This window comes from Salmo salar, chromosome ssa15 (genome assembly GCF_905237065.1).
Source record: "Salmo salar chromosome ssa15, Ssal_v3.1, whole genome shotgun sequence".
Classification (NCBI taxonomy): domain Eukaryota; kingdom Metazoa; phylum Chordata; class Actinopteri; order Salmoniformes; family Salmonidae; genus Salmo; species Salmo salar.
In genome coordinates this window covers 83992552-84020528 of record NC_059456.1, presented here as the reverse complement: position 1 = coordinate 84020528, position 27977 = coordinate 83992552, and the positions used below count along the sequence as shown (strand labels likewise).

At 42.6% G+C, this 27977-nt stretch overlaps 1 protein-coding gene across 9 annotated transcripts in view; it reads left to right on the top strand.

Moving 5' to 3' along the window:
* LOC106572349 (ankyrin repeat and SAM domain-containing protein 1A) overlaps positions 1–27977 on the top strand; it is a 118621-nt gene that overhangs the window by 13781 nt on the left and 76863 nt on the right. For 8 of the 9 annotated variants that reach the window (XM_045696171.1, XM_014146404.2, XM_014146400.2 and 5 more), the window contains exons 2-4: positions 23907–23987; positions 24167–24323; positions 25360–25425. In XM_045696171.1, coding sequence (XP_045552127.1) covers positions 23907–23987; positions 24167–24323; positions 25360–25425 — 304 coding nt within the window. The remainder of the gene's footprint in view (positions 1–23906; positions 23988–24166; positions 24324–25359; positions 25426–27977) is intronic. The other variant, XM_014146399.2, reaches the window with a different exon arrangement.

Here is a 27977-nt window from a genome sequence, read left to right as displayed (position 1 = left end):
AACTGATATGCATGCCTCTTATCTTTAATTCAGCATGACTGGCTTGTCCACTTTGTGCAATTGAGTGTTCATATCTGTCTTTGGGAGAGAGGCAGTGAATCAGAGAAAAGGATGTTGTGATGAGTAATCACTCAGTCATGTCAGCCACTCAGGTGAGCATGGTGTCTCCACATACCACTCTGTCACTCTGAATTCCCAGCATCTGTGTGTCTGTGGTTTAATGTTAACAACATGACACTACCCACCCAGGCATGTGGTGAAGCAGGAAGAGAATGCTCATGAAATGGTAGTTAAATAGAGTGCCTGGCACCCAGGTATTTGTTGAATAGCTGCTGCCTGTCTGTCTCCAGTAGCTAAGAGCCAAGTTATGAGTTTGGCAAACAGCATGCAGCAAGTGTCACGTTCAGGGGATGGAAGGAGGACCTCGGAACGGTCTTTCCATGTTGTCGTTCCACCCAGGAGAGCGAAGTGGTAGCTGGGAAATCCAACACCCGTGTTGGCATTCTTGAAGTATTTGAATTAGGGGTGACACTGACCGTGTGAATGCCAGGCCATGTATGGTGTACGACCAACATGTTTGTCTTGTCAGAGAAAGCACTAGGCTAATAGATGCAGCTGACAGCCCTCCTTTATGCATGATGAATTCCACAGATGTGTGGAGGGTAGGGGAGGGGGGAAGACAGAGATACTTCTGTGAAGAGGCCTCTCTTGGCCCTGTCATGTACAGTGGTGGATTCTCTTTGCTGTGACCGTGACAATTGCTGCCGCTACACATCTCTAAATAGGTTGTTTCACTGCAGAACTGCGATTGCTGTTCATCTTTCAAAAAGCAAAAGACTGTATGTAAGAAAAAGGTTAACTTAAGTCATTGCTTTAAATGATCATCATTGTGGACTGGGAGCCTAAACAGAATATAACTTGCCCATAATTGGGTTATCAAATTTGATTTTGCAATTTGGGTGGGGGATTTTAGGGTAGTTTCCAGAAAAGATGCCTTTCCACAAAATGTTTAAATTCCATTGTTATTTTCTCAGCCCAAAATGAGAAGGCAGAAATAGAAACTAATCTTGACAGGAAAACTACTGCGCGTTAGTTCCAAATAAGAACTTGGTTCCCGACAGAAACTAGTGTTATTTATAGGCTCCCACTGCATTTACTGTGTTAAAACAAACAGAAAAGGCCTCCGCCTCTCCACGATGGGCCTGGTATTTCACAAGAGAAACAGACACCTCTAATGAACCCTTTCCCATGTGTTTGTTTGTACCACCCTTCTTTCACCCCTTACAGTGAATAGCCTCAACAGCACTGGAGGACAAATGTGTGTCTCCCTAATGTGAAATACAGAGTTGATGCATTTTAGACCCTCTGTGTGGCATGACGTGTGCATAAGTATTTGAAAAAGTGTGTTTGTAACTAGGTCCAGAGACGTACAGTAACAGTTTCATCCAGGCATGTATTTTTTATTTAACCTTTATTTAACTAGGCAAGTCAGTTAAGAACAAATTCTTATTTTCAATGACGGCCTACCAGGGAACAGTGGGTTAACAGCCTTGTTCAGGGGCAGAACGACAGATTTGTACCTTGTCAGCTCGGGGATTTGAACTTGGAACCTTTCGGTTACTAGTCCAACACACTAACCACTAGGCTACGCTGCCGCCCCGGCGACAGGTAGCCTAGTGGTTAGAGCATTGGACCAGTAACCGAAAGGGTGCTGGATCGAATCCCGAGCTGACAAGATAAAAATCTGTCGTTCTGCACCTGAACAAGGCAGTTAACCCACTGTTCCCTGGTAGGCCGTCATTGAAAATAAGAATTTGTTCTTAACTGACTTGCCTAGTTAAATAAAGGTTAAATAAAAAATTCTGAAAAAAGCTCCTGCCCCAGATACTGGGCACACACTTGTTGTTTCCACGTCATTTCAAATAAATGACGTTCAACCAACGTTGAATTGACGTCTGTGCCCAGTGGGTATGGTCTCCCCGGCCTGCCCTGGCTGGTGTCTCTCCATCTCCCTCCCTGCTGCTCTCAGCAGTCTCCTGCCCACCTGCTGGCACCGCGGCAAGACTTCTGAAAGCACCATCCCCTACTCCCAGACTTCAAACATGTTTTACTTGGAGTCAGAAGAGAAAAATGCATTTCCTCAATAATATGCACATAAGCCACCAATTATCCCTAGCTCGTTTTAACTTCTGCTTTGCTTTCACTTTCCTGCCTTTGCTAGCCCAGTCTTATTTATTTTGTCTGAGGAAGTCTTTTTTTAAAAATGAATAAATGTCAGCGCTAAAATGGTTGTCTTGAACAAACCAGCCTAATCTGTATTCTCCAGAGTCTATTTGCACTTCCCACCATCATGTTGAGGTTTCTTCAGTGTATTCTGGATGTCGGTATGATGACTAATGGTTGACATTTATTTTTTATTAGACACTTCCTTCCCTAGCCTGATCTGTTGAGATAAAGTAATTCCCCCCCCCCCACCTCTCTTTACGTACAACATACGTCTGATATGGTGTCTGTGGCCAACATCCAGCAGAGTAGGGAGGAAAGGCAGAGATATGAGGTGAAAGCTTGGGTCCTGTGAGGTTACTGTCGGCTGATACATAGGGTTTCCGTTCCATCGCTGATTCATCATTCAGGCCCGAAGGTGTTGCTCTCACATTGCAGCTTTTTATAAAGATATTACATTTTCTCTATACTCAGCCAAAGCATTAGTTGGCAAAATAACTTGGACCTTGCCGAACTAGATAATACACAAGTTCTTGAGCTATTTCAAGATGGGAGAAGTGGGTCATCGGCATCACTGGGAATTGCTGCTGCCTGGTCCGTCCGGTTGGATTGTAGCTGAAACTAAACAGCAGCTCACTATTTCAAACAAAATGTTGATAGAGGTTATACAGAACCTTCAGAAAGTATTCACACTTCTTGACTTTTTCAAAATGTTGTTGTTACAGCCTGAATAAAAAATGGATTCAATTCAGATTCTGTGTCACGGGCCTTCACACAATACCCCATAATGTCAAAGTGGAATAATGTTTTTAGAAATGTTTACAAGTTAATACAAAATTAAAAGCTTAATTGTCTTGAGCCAATAAGTATTCAACCCCTTCGTTATAGCAAGCCTAAATAAGTTCAGGAGTAAAAGTATGCTTAACAAATCACATAATGTGTTGCATGGATAATAAAGAAAAACACTATCAACCTTTGCCTTGATGTCAACTGAGTAGGTGTCAACTTTTGACTGGTTCTGTAGTTACTCCACAATACTAACCTAATAGACAATGTGAAAAGAAGGAATCCTGTACAGAATAAAAGTATTCCAAAACATGCATCCTGTTAGCAACAAGGCACTAAAATAATACTGCAAAAAATGTGGCAAAGAAATTAACTTTATGTCCTAAATACAAAATGCTATGTTTGGGGCAAACCCAACACAACCCAACACATCACTGAGAACCACTCCTCATATTTTCAAGCATGGTGGTGGCTGCATCGTGCTATGGGTTTGCTTTTCATCGGCATGGACTAGGTAGTTATTTAGGATAAAAAATAAACTCAATAGAGCTAAGCAAAGGCAAAATCCTAGAGGAAAACCTGGTTCAGTCTGCTTTCCACCAGACACTTGGAGACACATGCACCTTTCACGAGGTCAATAACCTAAAACACAAGGCCAAATATACACTGGAGTTACTTACCAAGACGACATTGAATGTTTCTGAGTTAGTTTTTTCTTAAATCTGCTTGAAAATCTTTGGTAAGACTTGAAAATGACTGTCTAGCAATGATCAACAACTAACTTGACATAGCTTGAAGAATTTTTATAAAGAATAATGGGCAAATATTTTACCATCCAGGTGTGCAAAGCTCTTAGAGAATTACACAAAGACTTACACCTGTAATTGCTGCCAAAAGTGATTCTAACATGTATTGAGACAGGGGTGTAAAGACTTTCAATACATTTTCAAACATTTCTGAAAACATGTTTTCACTTTGTCATTATGGGGTATTTTGTGTAGATGGGTAAGGGGAAAAATAACATTTAATACATTTTGAATTCAGCTTGTAACACATTCGGAATACGTCAAGGGGTATGAATACTTTCTGAAGGCACTGTAGCTTGGATCGTAAGATTGTCAGGGATGTATAGTTACTGTTGTGGCATCTGTTGGGAAATCAGTGTGGGAAACGCCAGCCTGTCTGAGGGACATGCTGAAAGAAAGAGTGAAATTCAATTTCTTATTTTACACCTCACCTCTTTCAAAATCTTTCTCTCTTCCCTTCCTTTTTGGTACCAGCATTTCTTTGTAAAGGGATGTGGTTTTTCTGGTTTTCCTTTGGCCCATTAACATGCTCTGCTGTCAGAGCGGCGTGTGGTGTAAGCGGTTTATCCTTGCCTTCTGCTGCATCACAGATGATGTGTGAAACAGACGCTCACTGAGAGCTGTTCACGTGCAATAAAGACTCAATCGTGCTGCCCAGACACAGAGGCTGAACTGTTGCAAAATATTCTGAGTTAACAACTAGCTAAAACTGTCCACTAACTATACTGAACAAAAATATAAACACAACATGCAACGATTTTACTGAGTTACAGTTCATATAAGGAAATCAGCCAATTGAAATAAATGCATTAGGCCCTAAACTATGGATTTCACATGAATGAGCAGGGGCGTGGCCATGGGGAGCCAGGCCCAGCCAATCAGAATGAGTTTTCCCCACAAAATGGCTTTATTACAGACAGAAATACTCCTCAGTTTTATCAGCTGTCCAGATGGCTGGTCTCAGACGATCCCACAGGTGAAGAAGCCGGATGTGGAGGTCCTTGGCTGCCGTGGTTACACGTGGTCTGCGGTTGTGAGGCCGTTGGATGTACTGACAAATTCTCTAAAACGACTTAGGCGGCTTATGGTACAGAAATGAACATTAAATTCTCTGGCAACAGCTCTGGTGGACGTTCCTGCAGTCAGCCTACCAATTGCACGCTCCCTCAACCTGTGGCATTGTATTGTGTGACAAAACTACACATTTTAGAGTGGCCTTTAATTGTCCCCAGGACATAGTGCACTTGTGTAATGATCATGCTGTTTAATCAATTTCTTGAAATGCCACACCTGTCAGGTTTATGGAATATTTTGGCAAAGGAGAAATGTTCACTAACAGGGATGTTTTTGTGCGTATGGACATTCTTGGGATCTTTTATTTCAGCTCATGAAACATGGGACCAACACTTTACATGTAGCGTTCATATTTTTGTTCAGTATATGATGGCTAATGAACCTATACTGCTGAAAATGTATTGATCTAATGGCAAGGATGTTCCCCTTGTCAAAATACATTTTCTTATCCTAAAAATCTCCCTGTGAGTGATAAGACTACTTGTAAAGTCAGTGCTTTGTAATTTTACTTATGTTTTTTTTGCTGTATGCAATATTATGGTAAAACAATGCGTTTTGTTCTTTCCAGGAGAAATGCAACTTTAAATGGGCAGAGATAGAAACCACAATATTAAACAAATCTTTCATGGTCTGAGCAAAATTACTTGCTAAGACCTCAGACTTGAATATAAGACCATGTCATTAGAAACGTTCGAAATATTCCCTTTCCCTTCATTTTCAGTGTTGCATCATTATTCCAGTCCCAGACATGACATGCACACTTGTCAGTCTTGCCTCAAGCTACTGGTCTTCTCGGATACCGAAATTGAGATTCAAACCGAATTGGACCCGCAAAATATTGTTTTGTGGTGATTTTTAGGACGTTGAATCAGCTTTGGCCAGCGATGACTCATTCAAGGGTTTTTCTTTTCTTTTGACTATTTTCTACATTGTAGAATAATAGTGAAGACATCAAAAATATGAAATAACACATGGAATCATGTAGTAACCAAAAAGTGTTAAACAAATCAAAATATATTTTTGATTCTTTAAAGGAGCCACCCTTTGCCTTGATGACAGCTTGGCATGCTCTTGGCATTCTCTCAACCAGCTTCATGAGGTAGGCACCTGGAATGCTTTTCCAACAATCTTGGAGTTCCCACATATGCTGAGCACTTGTTGGCTGCTTTTCCTTCACTCTGCGGTCCAACTCCTCCCAATCTAAATTGGGTTGAGGTCGGAGGATTGTGGAGGCTAGGTCGTCTGATGCAGCACTCCATCACTCTCCTTCTTGGTCAAATAGCCCTTACACAGCCTGGAGGTGTGTTTTGGGTCATTGTCCTGTTGAAAAACAAATTATAGTCCCACTAAGCCCAAACCAGATGGTATGCCGTATCGCTGCAGAATGCTGTGGTAGCCATGCTGGTTAAGTGGGCCTTGAATTCAAAATAAATCACAGACCGTGTCACCAGCAAAGCACCATCACACCTCGTCCATGCTTCACGGTGGGAACCACACATGCAGAGATCATCCGTTCACCTACTCTGCGTCTCACAAAGACACAGCGGTTGGAACCAAAAATCTAAAATTTCGACTCATCAGACAAAAGGACAGATTTCCACCAGTCAAATGTCCATTGCTCGTGTTTCGTGCCCCTAGCAGGTCTCTTCTCCGGATTGGTTTTCTTTTAGTAGTGGATTCTTTGCAGCAATTAGACCATGAAGGCCTGATTCACTCAGTCTCCTCTGAACAGTTGATGTTGAGATGTGTCTGTTACTTGAACTCTGAAGAATTTATTTGGGCTGCAATTTCTGAGGCTGGTAACTCTAATGAACTTATCCTCTGCAGCAGAGGTAACTCTGGGTCTTCCATTCCTGTGGTGGTCCTCATGAGAGCCAGTTTCATCATAGCGCTTGATGGTTTTTGCGACTGCACTTGAAGAAACTTTAAAAGTTCTTGATATTTTCCAGATTGACTGACCTTCATGTCTTAAAGTAATGATGGACTATCGTTTCTCTTTGCTTTTTGAGCTGTTCTTGGCCCTAATATGGACTTGGTCTTTTACCAAATAGGTGTACAGAAGATAGCCCTAACTTGTCACAACACAACTGATTGGCTCAAATGCATTAAGAAGGAAAGAAATTCCACAAATGAACTTTTAACAAGGCACACCTGTTAATTGAAATGCATTCCAGGTGACGACCTCATGATGCTGGTTTTTGAGAATGCCAAGAGTGTGCAAAGCTGTCATCAAATCAATGGGTGGTTACTTTTAATAACACTTTTTTTTGGTTACTACATGATTCCATATGTGTTATTTAATAGTTTTGATGTCTTCACTATTATTCTACAATGTAGAAAATAGTAAAAATAAAGAAAAACCCTTGAATGAGTAGGTGTGTCAACTTTTGACTGGTATTGTATATAAATACATATTGTTAGGCTATTTCTGTAACTCAATTCTAACTCATTATAATAGCCTAAAATTGTTAGTTCTAAATTAATAGTAGGTATAAAGCCTTTCCTGAAAATACTTAGCCAATACAGCCTGAGATTAGTTTGGATGGGTTTAATAGAAAAGTAATCTGCGCACCACAGTCTGGTGTGAATACAAGAGATGTAGCCTAGGATTATCGCCCGGATAGTTAATTAAAGGTTCATCAGGAGACGTTGTCCTGATATTTCTTATACCTATCCATGCCTTACACAATCAATAAATCGGCAGCCTTTCAACATTAGGCTACAATATTTTCTGTAGATAAGCCTAGGCTATCAGTCTAACACACACGAGCAGATTAACTTGGTCCAAAATGTTCTTTATCAACGACGACCATAAAGAATGTGTCGGTAATGCTGCATTATACTATAACTTAATTATTTTGAACGAAGCCAGGCTGTATCACATCCGGCCGTGATTGGGAGTCCCATATGGTGGCGCACAATTGGCCCAGCGTCGTCCGGCTTTGGCCAGGGTAGGCCGTCATTTTAAATACGAATTTGTTCTTAACTGACTTGCCTAATTAAATAAAGGTTAAATGTAAAAAATAATAATGTAAAAGCCACAAAACCAGAGTATGAGTGAGTAATCTTTACGCTGACATTTCAAACTTGACTAAAGTCATTCAACATTAGTTAACAAAATAGCATATGGGCCTACTAAATAAGCCAAGCCTCAACAAATAAGTAATATGTAAACTAGCACATTTTATAAATGAAACAAATACATTAAATAGCTCAGGTCTTCAAAATATGGGCCAAGCGCAGCACCAACCTTTTTCCCCTCTGTATCCACAATGTGCATATGTGAGGCCCATACAGATGTTTCGCCTGTTGATTTTTTTCCTCCCGTACTCTTTCATTCAGTTTATTCTTCACATCAGCAAAGAACTATTACATTTTTCAGAAACTCACCTTATAGCTTAGGATATCACTCTCTTCCGCTGCATCTTCTTCCTGTCCCACAACCAGCTATACCCTGTTTCACAGAGTATGCACTGCGCAGTGGATTGTGTTCATAAAGAGAATATGCCGTTTTGTCACAATGATATTTTCACACATTTGGTTTGATGAAACCAATAATTTTAATAGAATAAAATAGAAATGTGTGAAATTTGCATTTATGTTGTTTAGGAACTAAAGTCTTCAAATATTATCCGTGGCCACCGAGCTGGATTCGACCTGGGATCAGAGGGTTAACTACAACATTTTGGATCCGATCCGGGATACGACCAGGTCGAATCCGAAATGTTGTATTTCTCGGGTATTCGGATTCGGGTATATCCGTGAAGACCTCATGCTTCTGTATTCTACACCCCCTGAGCTCATTAAGTCGCTGTGTTTCAGTATAATCCACTGTAAGAGCTAGGACATCGGCAGGTAGAGAAGTGTCAGTCTCTCTAATGGGGACTGGAGGCTGTACAGTACAGGTTGGACACTCACTGCAAGGCATGCTGAGCTACTGTTTGGCAAATGGTGCATCTGGTCTCAATGCTTGGCTGGCAGCCCTCCCTCCGCTTAATTAAGCCCTATTACCCTGGCAGTGCCCTGGCCCCCGCCATGCGCCAGGCGCCCTAGGGCACTGCCGCACCGCTAATCCCTATCTGTGTGGTCGCACTGCTTAATTGGACTGAGGACAAATCTGTTTATTTGACAGCAGATCTCAGCCTCACCTGGTCTTTCCTCCCAGGAGCACAGCACCTAAATCCCTTTAGCCCCAGTGGGACTCCTGCTTTCCCTTTCCACTGCTTCATTCACCTCGCCAGCTGTTGTTTTAGCTGTCATCTTGTAGTACTGTTGAAATTGAGTTTGTTTTGACATTAGCTACTACTTTGAAAACCAGAGGGTTGTTTGGCTCACAGTACTGTAGATGCTAATGTAGTGGATCCTAAAGAGACATAGACAAATGGCAAGAAGAGGGCAGCAACAAAGGCTAAAAAAGGGATTTTCTTTAAAGTTTTTAGGAGAGTGACACCGAGGAAAAAGGCAAAGAATAGGTTCCGTGAAGATGTCTCGTGCGTCCATGAGTAGCTTCAGCAGTCCTCTCCTTATACATAAAGAATGCAAGAAAGAGGGAGAGGAATGGTATTATTATCATTTGTCCTCTTAGTGACAAGGCTTTGTGCAACGCGGAATTACAGCCTGCAGAATCCCTTTCAGACTTCAGCCTCATCAAGTTGATATTCCCTCAGGGAAATTAAGGATTAGCTCTTTCCTTTCAAAGTGGAATTCCCTCAGTCCGGTTGTTGGTTCTGAATTGCTCTAGCTATAAGAGGATGAAGTGGATTGTCAAGTGCCACTACCTCATGCCCTTGAGTTCTGCCCTACTAAGATGCTCAGGGGAGGTGGTGAGCCTTACACTAAAGCCTTGTTCACACTACAGGCCTTGATGCTCAATTTAGTTTAGTTTTTCAAATACGTTTTGGAATACTGACTGTCCAAACAGCACGTTACAAGTGACTAAATCGGATGTGTGTTCAGACAGCAGTCATTGGCTGACACAGCTACACTAGCTGTCATAGTGACAACGGGTGTGAGCACAGTGGTGTAGGCTGATTGGTGGTGGTGCTCATGTTTCCTATCACTCAGAAATTATGTAGCAAGCTAAGGTGACAACAATGCCTGCCATGGACATTTCCCAGTTGCTTTGAATGTTCAAAATCATAGTGTAAGAACACTTTTAAAGCCTTTTATTTGTAAACAATTAACAACAAGCTAGTTAGCTTCCACATCATGTTCTTGTCAAACTGTCAACAGAGTAGCTAGCAAGCAAGAAGGTATGTCAAATAACAGTCTATGGCCAGGAATCAGATTTGTATTTGACTGTATGTGGCTTGAAATATCCGATTCCATGCGGCTTCTGGCTGTTCAAACTGCAGGAAAAATAACCAATTTCAAATCGGATATGCAAAAAATATGTATTTGAGTCATTTCAAACTGCCAATGTGAACAAAGCTTTAGAGGTGGCAGGAGAAAGGCCTCTTGTCGCCACGTTTTAGGCTACATTTCACACTGCTTCCAGTCATAGCCTATATCATGCAATAGAGACAAACAGCCTTGCATGCTTGCAGTCAGACTTGCGTATGTAATCAAGCAGGCAGCACGACCAGAGCAGTTTTTTGATTTGGTTATGCATTATTTGAAGTAAATTGTTATATAAAATCTATTTCTAATCTGGGACAGCAACTAGCGAGAGGACAGTTTTTGTGTATGATGTGTTCAGTGGGCATGAAACTGTAAATGTGCACATCCAGTCAGTCCTGGGCAGTACTCTTCACTACTTAGCTGAGGTACATTGGGGGTGCGGGTGTGGCGGGATTTGCATTGGACCTCTAGAGTGATTTCCTTCCCCTAGCAAAATACTTTCCTTCCCCATCATATCCTCCTCCTCACTCACTTTGCTAGTGTAGATTTAGCCTGTACCACTGACAGAGCCACTGGTATCCTTCTCAACTATGGCTGAGTGTGAGATGCCTTTAGCAGGCCTGTAATTGGGGTTGACTGTATGGGAATGACTGGACTAATGCACAGTGAGTGCACAAAACATTTCCATGAGATAGACTGACAAGGTGAATCCAGGTGAAAGCTTTTATCCCTTATTGATGTAATTGGTTAAATCCACTTCAATCAGTGTAGATGAAGCAGAGGAGACTGGTTAAAGGATTTTTAATCCTTGAGTCAATTGAGACATGGATTGTGTGTGACATTCAGCAGGTGATTGGGCAAGACAAAAGATTCAAGTGCCTTTGAATGAGGTATGGCAGTAGACTTGTAGATGACCTGGAGCCAGTGGGTCTGGCGACAAGTATGTAGTGAGGGCCAGCCGACGAGAGCATACAGTTCGCAGTAGTGGGTGGTATAAGAGGCTTTGGTGACAAAACGGGTGGCACTGTGATAGACTGCATCCAGTTTGCTGAGTAGAGTGTTGGACGCTATTTTGTAAATGACATCGCTGAAGTCGAGGATTGGTAGGATAGTCAGTTTTACGAGGGTATGTTTGGCAGCGTGAGTGAAGGAGGCTTTGTTGCGAAATAGGAAGCCAATTCTAGATTTATTTTGGATTGGAAATGCTTAATATGAGTCTGGAAGGAGAGTTTGCAGTCTAGCCAGACACCTAGGTATTTGTAGTTGTCTACATATTCTAAGTCAGAACCGTCAAGAGTAGTGATGCTAGTTGGGCGGGTGCGGTCAGCGATCGGTTGAAGAGCATGCATTTAGTTTTACTAGCGTTTAAGAGCAGTTGGAGGCCACGGAAGGAGTGTTGTATGGCATTGAAGCTCGTTTGGAGGTTTGTTAACAGTGTCCAAAGAAGGGCCAGATGTATACAGAATGGTGTCGTCTGCGTAGAGGTGGATCAAGGAATCACCCGCAGCAAGAGCGACATCATTGATATATACAGAGAAAAGAGTCGGCCCGAGAATTGAACCCTGTGGTACCCCACAGAGACTGCCAGAGGTCCGGACAGCAGGCCCTCCGATTTGACACACTGAACTCTATCTGAGAAGTAGTTTGTGAACCAGGCGAGGCAGTCATTTGAGAAATCAAGGCTGTTGAGACTGCCGATAAGAATGCGGTGATTGACAGAGTCGAAAGCCTTGGTCGATGAAGATGGCTGCACAGTACTGTCTTTTATCGATGGCGATTATGTTATCGTTTAGTACCTTGAGCGTGGCTGAGGTGCACCCGTGACCAGCTCTGAAACCGGATTGCATAGCGGAGATGGTACGGTGGGATTCGAAATGGTTAGTGATCTGTTTGTTAACTTGGCTTTCGAAGACTTTGGAAAGGCAGGGCAGGATGGATATAGGTCTGTAACAGTTTGGGTCTGGAGTGTCAGCCCCTTTGAATCTCGGACGATACGAAAGACGGGTTGAACAGACTAGAGAGGGTCCACCACCCAAATGGTCCACCACTCAAAGGACATCCAACCAACTTGACACAACTGTGGGAAGCATTGGAGTCAACATGGGCCAGCATCCCTGTGAAACACTTTTGACACCTTGTAGAGTCCATGCCTCAACGAATTAGGGCTGTTATGAGAGAAAAAGATGGCGCAACTAATGTTTTGTACACTCAGTGTATGTGACACTATATAGGGAAGGATGAATCTTCCAGCGTCTCTTCTTTGGGCTACAGAGCCTTGGCCTGTATTGTTCTGAAAGCTAGAATGCAGACACTTATTTAACGGGACTGCTCCGACTGGGTAATTGCAGGCTGCTCTCAGAGCTATTATGGGAGATTTATTTTAGGGGGTAAAAGCGGCCATTACAAAACAAGAGGGTTCTCATCAGAGCGATGCTACTGTGGAGCTGTGCTGGGATGAAGGGAGCATTCTGTTGCCCGTGTCCTCTTTCTGCCTTGTGCCCCCCTCTCCAATGGCCATGGTGATGTCATCATGTTGTCACAGTCATCGCCCCAGCCATTAGACCTTTCTGAGATTGAACATGTCAGCATTGTTAAGTATGTAAGTGTGTGCATTGCGTGCCTGTCTTCAGTTTCTTTTTTGTTTTCAGCGTTGATGATATGGATTAATGTTACGTCACGTGAACATCAATGTTCATCTTTTAATCTGATACATTCCAGGGGTTTTATCTTAGATAGATTACATGGTTGCATGGTGCAGCAGCATCATCCTTCCCACTGTTGGTAGAATCCCTCTCTTGGTTCCATTTCAGTGCTCTCATCTCCTTTTCATTTATCTTCACGAGATCCATCCCATCTCTCCTCTCTCTCAGACCTTTGTTTTTCCAGTGCTTGGCTGGATTTTCTTTTCAAATTATTTATTTAGGAAGTGCTCAGTGTGCACAGATCCCATTGGTACTGTAGACCTGCTGCTGGCATGGCATGCTATCCTCCCAGCGCCCAGGCTTCCTTTGCCTGTTTAATTACTCCCTCTCCATTTCTCTCTTTCTATCTGCTGATTAAAAGAAACAAACCATCTCAGCTGACAGCTGAGTTCAGCCCTAAGTGTATGAGAGATCTAGACCTATATATATCCTCCAGTCCAGACCCTTCAATTCAAGCAGTGGAGGATACAATGAAGTGAGGGGTTGATAATAATATCACACAGGGGTGGCACAGGGGTGGATTTGGCACATGTGCACTTTGTCAAAAACAATACATAGATTATTTCCAGACAATACCGTTTTTCGATTGTAAAAAAAGAAAATAAAAAAAAAGGGCTTTTTGGAAGAGCATACAGGGTAAACGATAGTTGCCCAGCAAAACTCCATATTTGGTGAATAATGAAACATATTTTGACATTATTACGCTTGCAAAGGTGTGTAATGGGAAATGAATGGTAGTTAACTGGGCTAGAGAGAAGACTCGTCATATTCATTGTGTCCTCCTCTACCCAGATACTGGTTCAATGTGACCCCTGAGCACTATAATTATGCGCTTACCGAAATGAGGTGCTTTTTCACACATTTTGGATACTGTTACTTTTTCGTAACTATGGACATCCCTGAACAGAGATGTTATATTATGATAAAGAGCAGTGTTGTCCAGACTCTTTGGACCCTATAAGGTAGGGTTCCTTAACTTGCGGCCCAGGGACTGAATTTTATTTGGCCCTGCAAGTTTTCTGAGCAAAAATAAATAAAACATGACATTTTTTAGCATTTTCATTGTTGGACATAAAAGACTGTTAAAAACACCACGAAATCATCAGTATTCCCACGCATAACCCTATAGGGCAGGGTTTCCCAACTCGAGGCTCATGGGCCGATTTTATCCCGCGGGTGTTTTTATTTAAATAAAACATACAGTACCAGTCAAATGTTTGGACACACCTACTTATTCCAGGGTTTTTCTTTATTTTTACTATTTTCTACATTATTCTACACGCGCGCACACACACACACACACACACACCAGTTAATGGACTGCTGAAAGTATATTTTTTTCTCTTGCTTTATTTTCTCTTTTCAGTATTATGTCTATCTCTGATAAGCTACCCAGGAAAGGGCTGAAAATAGCCCATATTAATATATGTATCCTTAGAAATAAGGTTCATGAAATCAATAACTTGCTCATATCAGATAACATTCATATATTAGCCATTTCTGAAACTAAGAATTCATTTGATGATACAGCAGTAGCAATGTAAGGATAACAACATCTATATGTAACAGCTTAGCTTGCGTCCCTCTCCTCGCCCCTACCTGGGCTCAAACCAGGGACCCTCTGCACACATCAACAACTGCCTCCCAGGAAGCATCGTTACCCATCGCTCCACAAAAGCCACGGCCCTTGCAGAGCAAGGGAAACAACTACTTCAAGGTCTCGGAGTGAGTGACGTCACCGATTTGAAATGTTATTAGCGCGAACCCCGCTAACTTGCTAGCCATTTCACATCGGTTACATATAGAAGAGACAGAAATGCTTATGGGGGAGGTGTTGCTGTATATATTTAGAGCCATATCCCTGTAATGCTTAGAGAAGATTTTATGTCAAGTGTTATTGAAGTGTTGTGGTTGCAGGTTCACTTGTCACATCTACAGCCTTTTCTTTTGGGGTGATGCTATAGGCTACCACGTGCTAACAGTCAGTATCTAAATGATATGTGTGAAATGCTTGATAGTGTATGTGATGTAAACAGAGAGGTCGACTTTCTTGGGGAACTGAATATTGACTGGTTTTCATCAAGCTGTCCACTTAAAAGGAAGCTTGTTACTGTAACCAATGCCTGTAATCTGGTTCAGGTTATTAATCGACCTACCAGGGTGTTAAACAAACACTACATGAACAAGATTATCCACGTGTATCGATCACATTTTTACTAATACTGTAGAACTTTGTTCTAAAGCTCTATCCGTACCCATTGGATTCAGTGATCACAATAGAGTGGCTATATCCAGGAAAGCCAAAGTTGGTTAGGTTGGACTTAGGTTGGAGTCATTAAAACTCGTTTTTCAACCACTCCACAAATTTCTTGTTAACTTCTTGGGGCTATGTGGGACGCTAGCGTGCCACCCGTGGTGCACCCTATCAACAGCAGGTGCATTTCAAGAGCGGCAAATTTGAAACCAAATAAATGTCAAAATTCAAATTTTTCAAACATACAACTATCTTACACCCTTTGAAAGATAAACATCTCCTTAACCTCTATGGGCTAGCAAGCGTCCCACCTACGTAACAGCCACTTGCAGCCTGTGGCGCGATTTTCAAAACCTTAAAAATCCTATTACTTCAATTTCTCAAACATATGACTATTTTACAGCTATTTAAAGACAAGACTCTCGTTAATCTAACCACACTGTCCGATTTCAAAAAGGCTTTACAACGAAAGCAAAACATTAGATTATGTCAGCAGAGTACCAAGTCAGAAATAATCAGACACCCATTTTTCAAGCCAGCATATAATGTCACCAAAACCCAGAAGACAGCTAAATGCAGCACTCACCTTTGATGATCTTCATCAGATGACAACCCTAGGACATTGTTATACAATACATGCATGTTTTGTTCAATCAAGTTCATATTTATATCAAAAACCAGCTTTTTACATTAGCATGTGACGTTCAGAACTAGCATACCCCCCGCAAACTTCCGGGGAATTCGCTAACATTTTACTAAATTACTCACGATAAACGTTCACAAAAAGCATAACAATTATTTTAAGAATTATAGATACAGACCTCCTCTATGCACTCGATATGTCCGATTTTAAAATAGCTTTTTGGTGAAAGCACATTTTGCAATATTCTAAGTACATAGCCCAGGCATCACGGGCTCGCTATTTAGACACCCGGCAAGTTTAGCACTCACCATAATCATATTTACTATTATAAAAGTTTGATTACCTTTTGTTGTCTTCGTCAGAATGCACACCCAGGACTGCTACTTCAATAACAAATGTTGGTTTGGTCCAAAATAATCCATCGTTATATCCGAATAGCGGCGTTTTGTTCGTGCGTTCCAGACACTATCCGAAATGGTAAAGAAGTGTCGCGCGCATGGCGCAATTCGTGACAATAAAATTCTAAATATTCCATTACCGTACTTCGAAGCATGTCAACCGCTGTTTAAAATCAATACTGCCCCCTAGCCCTAACAGGTTAATCTAACCACGTTGTCCGATTTAAAAAAGGTTTTACGGCGAAAGCATAAAGTTAGATTATGTTAGGAGAGTACATTGACAATAGCTGTGTGTAATGTTTTGTCAATTCAAAGACAGGCGTCACCAAAACCATAAAACCAGCTAAAATGATGCACTAACCTTTAACAATCTCCATCAGATGACACTCCTAGGACATTATGTTAGACAATAAATGCATTTTTAGTTCTATCAAGTTCATATTTATATCCAAAAACAGCGGTTTACTATGGCGTTGATGTTCAGGAAATCGTTTCCCTCCAATAACCGGCAGTCAAGTCAGCACCACAAATTAAATAATTAAAATTAGAAAACATTGGTAAAATATTATATTGTCATTTAAAGAATTATAGATTTACATCTCTTGAACGCAATCAACTTGCCAGATTTAAAAATAACCTTACTGGGAAATCACACTTTGCAATAATCTGAGCACTGCGCCCAGAAAAATACGCTTTGCTATACAGACAAACGGCCATGTTGGAGAGATCTAAAATCGAAAATACTATGTAAATAATCCATTACCTTTGATTCTCTTCATCAGATGTCACTTCCAGGAATCCCAGGTCCATAACGAATGTAGTTTTGTTCAAAAAAGCTCATCATTTATGTCCAAAAAGCTCCGTCTTGTTAGCACATGATCTAAGCCAGCCGGACTTCTCGTCATGAACGAGGGGAAAAAATATATTTACGTTCGTTCAAACATGTCAAACGTTGTATAGCATAAATCATTAGTGCCTTTTTTAACCAGAACATGAATAATATTCAAGGTGGACGAATGCATTCTCTTTTATAACGTATTGGAACGAGGGTACCCAACATGAACTCGCGCGCCAGAGTCTAATCGGCCATCACCGTTCCAAGGCTCTTGTTCGGTCAGATCTCACAGTAAAAGACTCAAAACACTTTGTAAAGGCTGGTGACATCTAGTGGAAGCAATAGGAAGTGCCAAAACATTAATCAACCCCTGTGTGTTTCAATGGCATAGGCTTAAAGGTAATTCAACACATCAGGTATCCACTTCCTGTCAGAATCTGTCTCAGGGTTTTGCCTGCCAAATGAGTTCTGTTATACTCACAGACACCATTCAAACAGTTTTAGAAACTTTAGGGTGTTTTCTATCCATATATAATAAGTATATGCATATTCTAGTTACTGGGTAGGATTAGTAACCAGATTAAATCGGGTACGTTTTTTTATCCAGCCGTGAAAATACTGCCCCCTAGCCCCAACAGGTTAACAAACTATAGTTTTTGCAAGTCGGTTAGGACATCTACTTTGTGCATGACACAAGTCATTTTTCCAACAATTGTTTACAGACAGATTATTTCACTTATAATTCACTGTATCACAATTACAGTGGGTCAGAAGTTTACATGCACAAAGTTGACTGTGCCTTTAAACAGCTTTAGAAGCTTCTGATAGGCTAATTGACATCATTTGAGTCAATTGGAGGTGTACCTGTGGATGTATTTCAAGGCCTACCTTAAAACGCAGTGCCTCTATGCCTGACGTCCTGGGGAAATCAGCCAAGACCTCAGAAAAAAATTGTAGACCTCCACAAGTCTGGATCATCCTTGGGAGCAATTTCCAAACGCCTGAAGGTACCACGTTCATCTATACAAACGATAGTATGCAATTATAAACACCATGGGACCACACAGCCATCATGCATCTCAGGAAGGAGATGTGTTCTGTCTCCTAGAGAGGAATGTACTTTGGTGCGAAAAGTGCAAATCAATCCCAGAACGACAGCAAAGGACCTTGTGAAGATGCTAGAGGAAAAAGGTACAAAAGTATCTGTATCCACAGTAAAACGAGTCCTATGTCGACATAACCTGAAAGGCTGCTCATCAAGGAAGAAGCCACTGCTCCAAAACCGCCATAAAAAAGACTACGGTTTCCAAAGATCGTACTTTTTGGAGAAATGTCCTCTGGTTTAATGAAACAAAAATAGAACTCTTTGGCCATCATGTCTATCGCCATGTTTGGAGGAAAAAGGGGGACGCTTGTAAGCCGAAGAACACCATCTCAACCGTGAAGCACGGGGGTGGCAGCATCATGTTGTGGGGGTGTTTTGCTGCAGGAGGGACTGGTGCACTCACAAAAATAGATGGCATCATGAGGATGGAAAATTATGTGGATATATTGAAGCAACATCTCAAGACATCAGTCAGGAGGTTAAAGCCTGGTCGCAAATGGGTCTTCCAAATGGACAATGACCCCAAACATGCTTCCAAAGTTGGGGCAAAATGGCTTAAGGACAACAAAGTCAAGGTATTGGAGTGGCCATCACAAAGCCCTGACCTCAATCCTATAGAAAGTTTGTGGGCAGAACTGAAAAAGTGTGTGCGAGCAAGGAGGCCTACAAACCTGACTCAGTTACACCAGCTCTGTCAGGAGGAATGGGCCAAAATTCACCCAAATATTGTGGGAAGCTTGTTGAAGGCTACACGAAACGTTTGACCCAAGTTAAACAATTTAATGGCAATGCTACCAAATACAAATTGAGTGTATGTAAACTTCTGACCCACTGGGAATGTGATGAAAGAAATAAAAGCTGAAATAAATCATTCTGTCTACTATTATTCGGACATTTCACATTCTTAAAATAAATGGTGATCCTAACTGACCTAAAACAGGGAATTTTTACTCGGATTAAATGTCAGGAATTGTGAAAAACTGAGTTTAAATGTATTTGGCTAAGGTGTATGTAAACTTCCGACTTCAACTGTAGTCATTGGCCCAGAATTTCCACATCAGTGCATCCCAACTAATTAAAACCAGTTAGAAGGTAGGCCTACTGTATGTACAGATTATACTGGACCTATAGCCTATAGGCCTATTATTCTTTTATAAAAAAAAAATTGGCCCGCAAATTGCTGTTGACAAACAAATCGGTCAGAAAACAAATCTGTGCGGCCATAATTATTGTCCACCCCTGTTCTATGTGGTGATGTAAAAAGCCTTTACTAGTGAACGGCATTTCAAGTTTTTTCAGTTAGCCTTTAAAAAAAAATATATATATATATATATTTCACCTTTTATTTAACCAGGTAGGCAAGTTGTGAACAAGTTCTCATTTCCAATTGCGACCTGGCCAAGATAAAGCAAAGCAGTTCGACACATACAACAACACAGAGTTATACATGGAGTAAAACAAACATACAGTCAATAATACAGTAGAAAAATAAATCTATATACAATGTGAGCAAATGAGGTGAGATAAGGGAGGTAAAGGCAAAAAAGGCCATGGTGGCAAAGTAAATACAATATAGCAAGTAAAACACTGGAATGGCAGATTTGTAGTGGAAGAAAGTGCAAAGTAGAAATAGAAATAATGGGTTGCAAAGGAGCAAAATAAATAAATACAGTTGGGGAAGAGGTAGTTGTTTGGGCTAATTATAGATGGGCTATGTACAGGTGCAGTGATCTGTGAGCTGCTCTGACAGCTGGTGCTTAAAGCTAGTGAGGGAGATAAGTGTTTCCAGTTTCAGAGATTTTTGTAGTTCATTCCAGTCATTGGCAGCAGAGAACTGGAAGGAGAGACGGCCAAAGGAGGAATTGGCTTTGGGGGTGACCAGAGATATACCTGCTGGAGCGCGTGCTACAGGTGGGTGCTGCTATGGTGACCAGCGAGCTGAGATAAGGGGGGACTTTACCTAGCAGGGTCTTGTAGATGACCTGGAGCCAGTGGGTTTGGCGATGATTATGAAGCGAAGGCCAGCCAACGAGAGCGTACAGGTCGCAGTGGTGGGTAGTATATGGGGCTTTGGTGACAAAATGGATGGCACTGTGATAGACTGCATCCAGTTTATTGAGTAGGGTATTGGAGGCTATTTGACATCACCGAAATGACATCACCGAAGTCGAGGATCAGTAGGATGGTCAGTTTTACGAGGGTATGTTTGGCAGCATGAGTGAAGGATACTTTGTTGCGAAATAGGAAGCCAATTCTAGATTTAACTTTGGATTGGAGATGTTTGATGTGAGTCTGGAAGGAGAGTTTACAGTCTAACCAGACACCTAGGTATTTGTAGTTGTCCAAATTTTCTAAGTCAGAACCGTCCAGAGTAGTGATGCTGGACGAGCAGGCAGGTGCGGACAGCGATCGGTTGAATGCATTTAGTTTTACTTGTATTTAAGAGCAGTTGGAGGCGACGGAAGGAGAGTTGTATGGCATTGAAGCTCGTCTGGAGGGTTGATAACAGTGTCCAAAGAAGGGCCAGAGTATACAGAATGGTGTCGTCTGCGTAGAGGTGGATCAGAGACTCACCAGCAGCGAGAGCGACATCATTGATGTATACAGAGAAAAGAGTTGGCCCAAGAACTGAACCCTGTGGCACCCCAATAGAGACTGCCAGAGGCCGGACAACAGGCTCTCCGATTTGACACATTGAACTCTTTCAGAGAAGTAGTTGGTGAACCAGGCGAGGCAATCATTTGAGAAACCAAGGCTGTTGAGTCTGCCGATGAGGATGTGGTGATTGACAGAGTCGAAAGCCTTGGCCAGGTCAATGAATATGGCAGTACAGTATTGTTTCTTATCGATGGCGGTTACGATATCGTTTAGGACCTTGAGCGTGGCTGAGGTGCAGCCATGACCAGCTCTGAAACCAGATTTCATAGCGGAGAAGGTGCGGTGGGACTCGAAATGGTCAGTTTGTTGACTTGGCTTTCGAAGACCTTAGAAAGGCAGGGTAGGATAGATACAGGTCTGTAGCAGTTTGGGTCAAGAGTGCCCCCCCCCCCCCCTTTGAAGAGGGGGATGACCGCAGCTGCTTTCCAATCGTTGGGAATCTCAGACGACACGAAAGAGAGATTGAACAGGCTAGTAATAGGGGTTGCAACAATATCGGCAGATAATTTTAGAAAGAAAGGGTCCAGATTGTCTAACCCGGCTGATTTGTATGGGTCCAGATTTTGCAGCTCTATCAGAACATCAGCTGACTGGATTTGGGAGAAGGAGAAATGGGGAAGGCTTGGGCGAGTAGCTGTGGGGGTGCAGTGCTGTTGACCGCGGTGTGGAAAGCAAGGCCAGCCATAGAAAAATGTTTATTGAAATTCTCAATTATAGTGGATTTATATTATGACAGAGTTTCCTATCCTCAGTGCAGTGGGCAGCTGGGAAGAGGTGTTCTTATTCTCCATGGACTTTACAGTGTCCCAGAACTTTTTTGAGTTTGTGTTGCAGGAAGCAAATTTCTGCTTGAAAAAGCTAGCCTTGGCTTTTCTAACTGCCTGTGTATATTGGTTTCTAACTTCCCTGAAAAGTTGCATGTCACGGGGGCTGTTCGATGTTAATGCAGAACGCCACAGGATGTTTTTGTGTTGGTTAAGGGCAGTCAGGTCTGGAGAGAACCAAGGGCTATATCTGTTCCTGGTTCTACATTTCTTGAATGGGGCATGCTTATTTAAGATGGTTAGGAAGGCATTTAAAAAAAATAACCAGGCATCCTCTACTGACGGGATGAGGTCAGTATCCTTCCAGGATACCCGGGCCAGGTCGATTAGAAAGGCTTGCTCACTGAAGTGTTTCAGGGAGCGTTTGACAGTGATGAGTGGAGGTCGCTTGACCGCTGACCCATTACGGATGCAGCCAATGAGGCAGTGATCGCTGAGATCTTGGTTGAAAACAGCAGAGGTGTATTTAGAGGGCAAGTTGGTTCGGATGATATCTATGAGGGTGCCCGTGTTTACTGCTTTGGGGTGGTACCTGGGAGCTTTATTGATAATTTGTGTGAGATTGAGGGCACCAAGCTTAGATTGTAGGATGGCTGGGGTGTTAGGCATGTCCCAGTTTAGGTCACCTAGCAGCATGAGCTCTGAAGATAGATGGGGGGCAAACAGTTCACATATGGTGTCCAGAGCACAGCTGGGGGCAGAGGGTGGTCTATAGCAGGCGGCAACGGTGAGAGACTTGTTTTTAGAGAGGTGGATTTTTAAAAGTAGAAGTTCAAATTGTTTGGGTACAGACCTGTATAGTAGGACAGAACTCTGCAGGCCGTCTCTGCAGTAGATTGCAACACCACCCCCTTTGGCCGTTCTATCTTGTCTGAAAATGTTGTAGTTAGGGATGAAGATTTCAGAGTTTTTGGTGGTCTTCCTAAACCAGGATTCAGACATGGCTAGGACATCCAGGTTGGCAGAATGTGCTAAAGCTGTGAATAAAACAAACTTAGGGAGAAGGCTTCTAATGTTAACATGCGTGAAACCAAGGCTATTAAGGTTACAGAAGTCATCAAAAGAGAGTGCCTGGGGAATAGATGTGGAGCTAGGCACTGTAGGGCCTGGATTCACCTCTACATCACCAGAGGAACAGAGGAGGAGTAGGATAAGGGTACGGCTAAAAGCTATGAGAATTGGTCGTCTATGACGTCCAGAATAGAGAGTAAAAGGAGCAGGTTTCTGGGGGCGATTAAAATAGCTTCAAGGTATAATGTACAGACAAAGGTATGGTAGGATGTGAATACAGTGGCGGTAAGCCTAGGCATTGAGTGATGATGCGAGAGATATTGTCTGTAGAAACATCATTGAAACCAGGTGATGTCATAACGTGTGGGTGGTGGAACTGAAAGGTTGGATAAGGTATAATGAGCAGGGCTAGAGGCTCTACAGTGAAATAAGCCAATAAATACTAACCAGAACAGCAATGGACAAGGCATATTGACATTAAGGAGAGGCATGCGTAGCCGAGAGATCATAAGGGTCCAGTGAGAGTTAGATAGCTAGCCGGGCCATAGGTAGCAAGCTGGCAGAAGATGGAGGGAGGTCTGTTTTTAGCCACCTCGTGCGTTTCCGTCTGTAGATTAGTGGGGTTTCGTGTGGTAGAGGGGACCAATCCAATTGGCAGATTTTTTTTTATTTTTAGATTTCAGATCTTTTCATTCTGCTTAGTTCACCTAAAAGAGCCGGCTCCGAACAGCTCTACGTTCAGTTGCCATGATTTTGTTAAATATACATGGGGGGGGGGGGCAAAGACTGGCTTCTGCCTGGGGCCTCCAAATCACTAAGTCTACCCCTGGTGACACCAACTTTACTGCCCTCCTGCTGTGTCTTAGTGTGGGTGTGTGTACATACCAACCCCCTCCGTCCTCTGCTGCCGGGTGCTGCTGGCTTGGCACATGCTTCCTCATTCCTTTCCCTCTCACTCAGTGCTGTGGTTCAATTCCTCAGGGAACGCCTCTCACCTGGGTGTGAGCTGGCCTGGGCTGGGCTGTGAACCTGGACTGGGCTAGGATGTAAACCATGGTATACAACTTACAATGCAGCATGACTGCCAATGACACTGAGGGGCTAGGACCTGCTGTTTTGATCGGCAACATGTCACAACGTTTGCCTACTGAACTTGTCTCTCTGCTCACGCTAGCTTTAGGCTCTTCCCTCAGCTGCATTATACTGTTATATGATCTAATATTCCCTCTCTCTCTCTCTCCCCACAGTATCTGGAGGGGTCCTAATGTGAACTGTGTGGACAGCACTGGATACACTCCTCTACACCACGCAGCCCTAAACGGACACAGGTAGATCTAGGGCTAGCTCTGCTCTGTTGTCATGGGAGTTTAGATGAACTGACAAATGTGTGCCTGAGGTCAGCTAGTGGGAAATGCCATATTTGTGTGGTTAATATTGATATAGTACACTGTCAACAGCCTACATAATGTTCAACTCTTCTGACAGTGTCTGCCTGTCCGTTCCACAGTGAAGTTGTGGAGTCACTGTTACGTAACGAGGCCTTGACCAACATCGCTGACAATAAGGGCTGCTACCCCCTGCACCTGGCTGCATGGAAGGGGGACCAACGGATCGTCAGGCTGCTCATTCACCAAGGCCCCTCACACCCCAAACTCAACGAGCAGGTCTGACTTCCCCCCTGCTAAGTGTGGCTCCCTGTTTCTTCTCACTCATCTGTTCCCCTTATACCTCCAGGAATCTGTCTTCCTCTGCTCACAGCAGCAGTGGTTTTTGATCTGATCTGTGTAACAGGTCGGGTGCAGTTAACACCCCATAACCCTTCACTATTTCCCCTGTTAACTAGAGTCGGTGAACTTTAGTGTTACACCCAGTCACATGCAGTATTAAAGATGGACATCTATCCTATACAACTCATCATTCATTTACAGTGTTGACCTCACTATGCTCATTTCTATAGAATGTATTTTTAACTGGGTACACTGTGGACCGTGTTCCTCATCTCGCTCTGTCTGTGGTTTGCAAAAACCATTTGCCGTTTTTGAAAAAAAATAATAATAATTTAATACAAATGAAAGTAGGACAGGGCTTGTTCTTTCAGTGCAAGACCATACACATTAACTGCATTGCATCATGAGTTTGACTGCACTAACATTTGTCTTGAAGTGACTTGACACCAGCCAAGCGAATGTGTCATGTTTGAACTAATGGATTGTTCTGTTTGATATGTAATGTGTTAAAGTCCAGGCATGGTGTGTAGAGACTGCCCACTGCACAACCACCAGCAGCACCTTCAGTATTTACCCTGTCCTGTCTGTGATCTCATATTTAGTGTCTTTACCATTTTGGCAGAAATGACCCATTATGAGGCAATTGAACAAATTCAATTCATAGCCATAGAGCCAAGATCCTACTGATAAAGTATGACATCACTGTAGTACTTACCAGTAGTACTCCAAAGACATGTTAGTTTATTAGACTGTCACTGGAGTCATGTTATTGGAATAATCCTCTGATCCATTGCCAGCTCATTTTGTGTCATTTCTCTCAGCCATCTCTATGCCTGTTCATGACATCTGTTTGTTCATTAACTCAACTTTGTTCATATTTCTGTTCATTTATTTTGACTCAGCCTTGCAACTGACTGTCATGCATTGCCTGTGTGTGAGTGAAAACCATTGCTTCATTTTTCTTCCCTCCTAGAGCTCCTCTGTAGAGCACAAAGAGTTGAAACGCTGTGGGCCCTTTGACCTGCATATTAATGCCAAGGTGTGTACCCAGACAGACAGACAGACAGACAGACAGCTGCTCAGAAGGCTGCTGCCCTCTTATTCTCCTCCCTGCTTCCATTGTACTCACACAGCTAGTTGCACACAATCTCTTCGCCATGCATGGTTTTGATGCTTGGGTTTGATGCATAGTTTTGATGCTTGCTTAGCTTGCACTGGCAGTCTGTTGTAGAGATAAGGGGACTTGCTTTCACCTTTTCTGGGTATTTCTTGTGGGTATTTCTTGTGATTTCTTGGGGTTCTCTCTAGATACTTTCACCTGGTAACAGAAGAATTGGAAAGGTGGATTTGCAATGTTATTAGTACTACTGCTGTTGTGTTCCATAGTCAGTTTTCCTGTTTATACAGTCACGTGATGCTGAAGGACACTGATGTATGTCTCTTTGGGACTGTCCTCTCTCATTAGTTGTAAATATGAGTAAGGCAACAGTAAACATGTCTTCCCCACGAATGATGCAGCCCCCTGTTGGGCCAATTGAGATTGTGTGTGACCACAGATTATCCATTATATTGACCAGATTGAAGTAGCCGCTGTAACAATTAAAAAAATATTCTTAAAAAATGGCATTTAGCCTGGGTACCAGTCTCTTTAACTAATCCACTCCGTGTACTCCATGTCAAGTCTTTAGCAACGGCAAGGAGTGTCATTTTACCTAAAGATACTGTTACTCAGACTAGAAGGCAGTCTGGAGGAGGCAAGATCAGGTGGGACCGTTCTAGCCAATGAGAGGGCAGATATGCTTGTGAACAACAGGCATAACTCTGATATAAAGTGTTTTTTCTCAAAGTTGTCGGGATGTCACGTGTCCTACTTATATCCGTACACTCATAACAACCTAAGCATTGTGAAGCTTCTATTCCATTAAATACGCCACATGTAGCAAACAAGCCATTACATTTTTTGTTAACCAAATTTGACACTCATTGACCTCCATACAAAAAGTCCTCGCTTGGTGAGCAAAACAAACCTTTTAAAAAACACCACCTGTTGTAGAAGACAGATTTTGGGCCCAGTTATCCCTCTCACTTCACCTCTTCCTCTCTGGTGTGACAAATTTCAGTTAATTACTATAGCTCCCGCCTTGGGCCAATCAGTGTCATTTTGTAAATGCTGGATCTCTATGGCAGTGTTTCCCGACCCTGGTCCTCCAGTACCCCCAACAGTACACATTGTTATTGGAACCCTGGACAAACACACCTCATTCAACTCATTGAGGGCTTGTTGACAAGTTGAATGAGGTGTGTTTGTCCAGGGTTCCAATAACAATGTGTACTGTTGGCGGTACTGGAGGACCAGGGTTGGGAAACACTTCTCTATGGTAAGACACATTATTCACCCAAGTTTCGTAAAAATGGGGCCATTGCTGTCTGCAATATCGCGTGTGACGAACGTACGAACAGATGGACGGAGACCGATCCACAGTCTCCTCCAGATTTTATCGTGGGGAACAATTAGTCCCTTGGGGACAGAACCACAACATAGAATGGATGTGATTTCAGTGACAGGTGTTACATGTCAGTCATTTCTGACCTGTGTGTTTTCCTTGGTGTTTCTCTCTACATTTGACCTTGTTCTAGACGTGAATGTGTTCATGTTTGTCTAGGGTCATTACGTCCTACTGTATGTGTAGAAGCATCATTCACGACAGTCAAGCTCAAGTCAGAGAGTCTTTCCCCCGGAGATTTTGAATTATTTAACTTCACCATTAACACTTCATCTCGTTTACTGACAGAGGCAATGTTACCTTCACATCAAATTGAGGCTAATACCGTCACTGGAGTGTTGAGAGTTCAACGCTTGTGTTTTGAGGAAAGCATCTGGAAATCAAACTATTTTTAAAATGGTGTCACATTTCCTCAGTGCCAACTTAAGCCTCTTAGCTTTGGCTGCCTTAAAGCCACATACAGCATGTGTTTACCAAACACTGAATCATCTTACATGTCCTCTAGTGCTGTAGAAGTATTTCTCCTCTTAATGCAAACGTTTAGGATGTGGTTTAGTTGACAGACTGACCAGTTGTCGTCTGTGGGGGTTAGCTTCTCTGTTGCTTTTGGAGTACAGCAGTATGGGGTCCAGTACCTGGCCACAGCAGACCTAAATAATGGATAAGCTGTTATGAACAAATCAGAAACATGGATGGATGCAGGCTGGATGGATGCAGGATGGATGGATGCTCTTGCAGTGATGGTGACGGCATCATGTGACTGTGGATCTCTCTTTGGGTCCCCCAAAAGGGCCTTTGGGTTCCTAACATCTCAGTGTTGTTGTAACAACCAGAGAAATGTCTTCCAAGGAGAGGGTGCTTTTCTGTGTAACAGTCTCTTTGCATCAATGTCAAGCAGAGTGTGCTCTCTGCTCAGTGTGTGTGTGAGTGTCTCTCTCCCTCTCTGTTTTTCTGCTTTTGAGTCTGCACCACTGTGGAAGAGAGCAAGGGAGAGGTGGGATGTTGTCATGGTAACGGTGTCACGGCTGATTGGTCTTGCAGCAGCAATGACTGACCCAGTGGAACACGCAGCAGGAGAGAAGATAGG